Source organism: Symsagittifera roscoffensis, chromosome 2 (genome assembly GCF_963678635.1).
Source record: "Symsagittifera roscoffensis chromosome 2, txSymRosc1.1, whole genome shotgun sequence".
In the NCBI taxonomy this organism is placed as follows: Eukaryota; Metazoa; Xenacoelomorpha; order Acoela; family Convolutidae; genus Symsagittifera; species Symsagittifera roscoffensis.
The window spans coordinates 966,185-972,808 of NC_087063.1; the positions used below are offsets into that span (position 1 = coordinate 966,185).

General features: G+C 35.3%; 1 protein-coding gene across 1 annotated transcript; it reads right to left on the minus strand.

Annotated features, from left to right (window-relative positions):
* Positions 1 to 6: 6 nt before the first annotated feature.
* Positions 7 to 441, minus strand: LOC134838914 (uncharacterized). Its single transcript, XM_063854227.1, has one exon. The coding sequence runs from the start codon at positions 439 to 441 to the stop codon at positions 7 to 9; it is 435 nt and encodes a 144-aa protein (XP_063710297.1).
* Positions 442 to 6,624: the final 6,183 nt, after the last annotated feature.

Sequence of the window (6,624 nt, forward strand, 5' to 3'; positions counted from 1 at the left end):
ATTGGCTTAATTGGCAATACCTTCAGGTTCCACATTAACAGAATCATCAGTTTGATCTTTCGGGGTAAGCAAAACTCTCTTCATAGCTAATTTCTTTGTGCATGAGGCTACAAATTCACAGGGAATCGAAGGCGACTTATCGTCACTACTTTCTTTTTCTTTGGACTGCTCCGGATTCGTGTAAATCATCGCAGTGTGTGCCATTTGTTCATAATTTCCTTGAAAAGCCAATGGCCCCACAGACATGAATGGCTTATGGAGCAGCTGAGTTATCACTAAAGATGAATTTTCGTCTCTCAGAAACTGTCGGTTAAGTGCACCGTCAAACTCGACTAAAATATGTTCCTCGAACTCTTCGTATTCGTCTTCACTGTCACTTTGCTGAGCAGTCATCTCAACGTCATTCGGAGTATTCGCCTGTAAACTTTCGTAAGCCTCCATTAGCATATGCTTTTTAAAATTTATTATCAAGGTTTGTCACTATTTGTGTTAGTTTGGGATCCGGAATCGATAGATTTCTTGACTACTTCGTAGCACTTTACGCTGATTTCTTTCACATTAGGTAGGTCGTAGTTTTGAGCTACACTGGTACCGACAATGCCTCCAAAAACAAAGCTGAGCAGAGGTCTCTTCATGGGAAAGAGCTCATCGACATCTGAAAAATACTGTTTTTAAATTCCATGTCTCAGTTCTAATCTACTTTTGGTTTCGACTGAAGTAATGTGAATTCGAAGCTATCCATCCGGCATTCAAATAAAACAAAAAAAAGAACGCTAAAAAAGATTTTGTCATTTACGAGAGGATTGCTGAGAGCAACTGTATTGAGTCACAAGTGGGAAACTCAAACCATGACATCTTTAAGAAAACCTTCACAAAATACTGAAATATAAGTTTGATCTACAAATTCTGCAGATATTCTACTAGTTTATACTGTCGATATGTGTAATACTTTGGTCTGGAGTCCAACCGTACATGTAGCCAAAATACGCCAGTTCCACTTGTACTAAGCCAAACAGGACTTTCGCCTGTTTCGACGGATGTCAAAAGAGTTTGTCCGACCAGTGAAAACAACTCCAATGTCTCTTCCACTTGTGAATTTCTTACAAATTGTGCTAAATGCGCATAATTCTTTATAACGTGTGAATTATCTAATGAAGTTTTAGCTGGGTAAGGTACAACTAAAGTAGCATCGCCTCCCATGTTATCGAATACTGTTGATGAAAACGTATCAGGATCTTGTTTCCACGAAAAATGCTCCTTGAACACATGAGGCTCAGGATGCGCACGTTCCAACATTGTACTCTTCGTAAGAACAAACTCGAACTCTTTTTCCAAAAACGATTCCACCAAGCTCGGACATTCAAAGAAGAAAGCTGTGAACTTCGAGTTCCGTAAGATGCTTATGAAATACTCTGCAAAGTTGTCTTGGTTCTTCAACGAGACCAAAAAATCTCGAAATGTCTTAATTTTCTCTGGTTCTGATTTTGACTTGAACTTAGTGTACTTTTCAAACGAATTCACTTCAACCTCCACTTCGTTAGAAAACAAATTACCACTCATAATTTCGTTTGAGAACAACTTTCCGGGCTGCTCAGATTTGATCTGCTTTTCCGCCGGCAGCTTCTCTTCTTCTTTTCCATCCACTTTTCGGTTCTGCGAAGCTTGCGGATGTTTGGTCGGAACTTGTGCGTCGGATGAACTCGGAGGCAGATTTTCGGCAAAAAAGTATATTAGGAAAATGAGCGTTCCAATTCCGACAAGCAAAATATTCTGCCTATTTTTGGTCATCCATTCCGCGTTCATTCAAAATTAACATTTCACTAAAAACTGAAACAAAGTTAATTCCACAACTGTTTTAATGAATATTTTAATGAGAAGCACAGACTCATTCGACCACAATATTCCGAGTAATGCACAAAAACAAGTAAACCACCTAGCCAACAGACAGTTGGAAAAGAGTAAATGAACGCAGAGAAACAGAAAAAAACTGACTTACAATATTCGAATTTTAACTCAAAGGCGAAGCTGAGCTTCGCACCACTTGCGATACAAATATAAATGATATATGATTAAACTCAAACGCAAAAATTTAAAGAAAAAATTCAAAAAAAGCCCAAAAAATCCGGAACAAAATTGCCTGCATCATTAGAAACTTTACAAAGAGCTTTTAAAATGCTAAAAAGAAACCAAGTTTTTTGAAAACAAATGAATTCTGCGGAACTAAGCCAACAAAAAAGCAGACTGACAATAATCTAAATTAGTTGAAAATTTTGTAATTGCAAAACATGGGTCTCGACTGGATAGGAAATCCTGGTCTTTGTCGTCTCAGGCACCAGGGTTACAGGAACTTGGCAGAAAGCTGAACCTTCAAAAACAGTCGGGCTACTTGAACTAAGCCGGCAAAAATAAACAGACGGACGATAGCCCGAAAAAGCACAAAAACTCTAGTTTGCAAAAAAAAACGGGTCCCAGCCGGATTCGAACCGCAACCCACTGCTGTCTCAAGCAGTAATGTTACCTTTACACCAGATGCACCAAATGGTTGATTGATTTTGAATTTATAATTACCCAGCGGTAACAAAGCCGAAAACACCTGAGCAGAAATTTTTCATGCCCAAAAAAGTCAAAAAATATCTGAACTACTAAAAACATTTTATGTCCTTTTTCCTCTCAGCACTCACGCACGCACATAAATTTTTTTTCTTAACCAACACGACGCAATAAAAGGCCACTAGGTCGATAAAAATTAAGCCAAAATTTATTCAGCCGATAAAATAGACAAATGAAAAAACAAATGAAATCGAGTTGGAAAACTTAGAACCAATGCAAAAACAAATTTCAATTCTGCAGGATTTCAAAAATGCTTAAGCACTTGAAGCAACTACAGTAAAAATTGATTACAGAAAAAAAACGATTCTAAGATGTGGCAACAAAGCCGAAAAACAAATTATAGGCCGACATTTTTTTGAACCGGAATATTTGCCGTTTGATAAAAAACAGATCCTAGTCAAATTTGACCTTTCCCGCATTCAATACCTCCACGCTAAGTTTACATGATACAGTGAGAAATTTGATATCATTATGAACCAAGGTACCACCAGGAGCCCAGCTCCGTCCTGTGAACAAAGTTATTTAAGGGAAAAAAGTCTTGTTCCCGATTGCAACTCTCTAATTTTAAAAGCTGAAAAGCCGCAAACAAATTGTAATCAATTTGTAGTTTCGAGTGCAACTTAATTTTCAGATTTCCCAGCCAGGGTATTGCAATCAGGCACTAGACTTTTTTCCCGTAAATAACTTTGTTCACAGGACGGATCTGGGCTCCTGGTGGTACCTTGGTTCATGATGATATCAAATTTCTTACTGTCTCCTGTACACTTAGCCTGGAGGTAACGAATGCGGGAACGTTTACAGGACCTTTCCCGCATTCGTTACCTCCAGGCTAAGTGTACAGGAGACAGTAAGAAATTTGATATCATGATGAACCAATGTACCACCAGGAGCCCAGATCCGTCCTGTGAACTAAGTTATTAACGGAAAAAAGTCAAGTTCCCGATTGCAATACCCCTGCTTATCGCGAGGATAGAAAATATACATGGCCTTGGATTTAAAAAAATTTTATTTGCACTTTTTTGATAAAAATTGACCAAATTTGAGAAAAATGGATTATAGGAAAACTTTTTATTCCGCTGGGAAATCTGAAAATTAAATTGCACTCGAAACTAGAAATCGATTACAATTTGTTTGCGGCTTTTTAGCTTTTATAATTAGAGTGCATTTTCCCTACCTTCTAGCAAATAACCTTGAACTCAAAAAGTGCATATATACCGATGAGCCTCCATAAATGACATACTAAGTAAGTATGAATGCACTTTCTGTAGTTATTAGAGCATTTTAAGACTTTTCCTTAAAAAGGATAACCTGTTCCGACCATATTCATGTCGTTTATAGTGAGCGATGTGATTCGAAAACTAAACAATCGCGTGGAGAATTAGTGAAATAGGCATGATTGGCAAAAATTGTTTGCAAAAAATGAACACCAAACAAAAAATGAAAAAAAAATATTTTATTTTTTTTGCAAATCTTTATTGTCAAATAAGCGCTAAAAACACCCAAAACTAGATTTCTTGATAGCTATATCAAGTTCTGGGTGCTTAAAATTAATTTTAAATAGTTAATTTTACATAACGAACCATACTCAATCGCGTTTTTCGCTCGAAATTGAACTAAAAATCAAAAATTTTAAACAGGTTTTTCTTGACACTGCGAGAATTTTAAGGTCGTTCGAATCACGACTGAAAGGGCTTTAATATGATATACCACTCGACTCTCTCCGAGGATCATTTGTGGTAGCTGATTTTGCGTGGAAAAAAACTAGAAAACCCGAAAATAAAGTTCCTCCCCATTTCCAATGGTCGGAACAAAAAGAAAAATCACTACCTACATAGAATTCTGAATTAAGTTCATCAAATTTTAAAAATTAAGTTAGATTCCGAAGTTTTCTGCCGTTCTTTGAAGGTACTTTTGTGGGGATTAAAGAAGGAAATAAGCTGTAATAAGGAGGTAAAACTAGCTGCAATAACTTAAAACTCCATACAATTAAATGTGGATTTCAGTATCGCATGTAATCCCCCATTTAAATAAACCTTGAAAAGAGGACCAATTATTCTCGTCACTGAATCAACTTTATTGATTTTGTTTTCGGATGCGAATCACGACTGAAATGAAACTTCATTGATTTTATTTGGAATGCGAATCACAACTGAAATGAAACTTCATTGATTTTATTTGGAATGCGAATCACGACTGAAATGAAACTTCATTGATTTTATTTGGAATGCGAATCACGACTGAAATGAAACTTGATTGATTTTATTTGGATTGAGAATCACGACTGAAATGAAACTTGATTGATTTTATTTGGATTGAGAATCACGACTGAAATGAAACTTGATTGATTTTATTTGGATTGAGAATCACGACTGATGCCGTTACGAATTCAAGTTGTGGTGCCTGAGTCAATTTATCTTCAAGTTCAATGACTTCGATGCACTAAACTGTTGGTAAAAATAGTTTATCCTTCATGCAAAGGTAAGTTAAAGAAAAACTCAATTACAAAGGATACAAGTTCGTAAATATATTGAGCGAAGATCGTATTTTGCCTGAAAACTATTCAGAAATGAGCATGGATGCAATCATTTGCTTCGCGCATCGAATACGAGACAGAAATATTCTTGAAAATTTTGATTTAGTGCGTACGTTTTTTTTCTTTTTTAATTAGCCAATACGTTCGTTTAATTTGGATCAGAAATAATTTTTTTTTGTTTTTAGATATGTATGCATATCTTGGTAAATAGAATAAGTAATGATAATTATGGAAATTTGAATGTTTTTTGAATGCTACTATGCAGAAAAATAGTTTGCGAATCTTTTCTCAAATCATGAGACGCTGAAACCTTCTAGCTAGAAAAATTTAAAAAGAAAAAATATATATATTCTTTTTTCTCATTACTATTATCTGAGCTGCACTTCCATGGTAAAAAGCCTAACGATTCCATCTGAATAAGCAAAAAAATTATGCGTTCAGAAACATCGTAGCTTAAGAGAAATCGTAAAAAAGGGAAAACATTTAAAATAGCAATTTTTATTATTTTTTTTTATTTGTTATGATATATTTTTTCTATCATTATTTTCTGTCTTTATTCTCATGAGGGCACAGAGGTGCTATGCTGTTAAGGCAAGTTCCTTGGCAGGCAGCTTTCCTTGTTTAAAATAATTTGAAATATATTTGATTGTAAGCGCGTTCATCTTTTCAAGGGCATACTCATAGTGGGCATTTTTGATGCCCTTTATTTCCTCTCTAAATTTGCAGAAAATTCAATAGATTCCATTCATATTTATTTGAATTATATTGAAACGTAATTGACTCTGATTGCAGATTTAGAGGAACAAATTCTTCTTCTAGTTTAGAAAAACGTTGCAGAAAACACTTTAAATTTTACAAGCAATTGTCTAAATACTGACGAGTATGAATACGCGGTTGTCTAAATACTGGCTGCACTCCATATCAGTCTGACTCTAATTGACGTTTCAAACATGTCTGCATAGCATTTAAGTGTTCAGAAGACACTCGATGAAACAATTTGTTAACTGAACCTGATGGAAAAAAACTGATGGAAAAAACGGATGAGTTATTTTTCGAAACAGACAAAAAAAATTATGAACAATATATGACGCATTTTCATTTTGCAAGAGGCAAGACAAACTGGATCAGAAAACAACACGTTGCCTGAAAAAATATAAATTCATTGTTTCAACAGTAAAACAGCTCAGAAAAGAAATCGAATCAGACAGAGAAGGAAAGCAGAAATCGTCACCGGCAGAAGTCAATCACATGTTTCGCGACCTTTACATTTTTTTTCTGTAGTGAAGTTTGCCTTCCTTTCAACGAAAGAAATAAAGTGAACTTAAAAACTAATCACAAGTCAATCCGCGAAGAATCCAAATTGAGCTAGAACAAATTCACACTTTTTCCTGAAAAAAATAACAAAAAAATCACCAATATTTAGATAAGAGTACTCACTACGTTCACTATTCTTAACAAGTATTTGCTAATGTTATCAGACA

Excerpts from the sequence above, each read along its gene's own strand:
- LOC134838914 (XM_063854227.1), bottom strand. The coding sequence starts at position 441 with ATGGAGGCTTACGAAAGTTTACAGGCGAATACTCCGAATGACGTTGAG.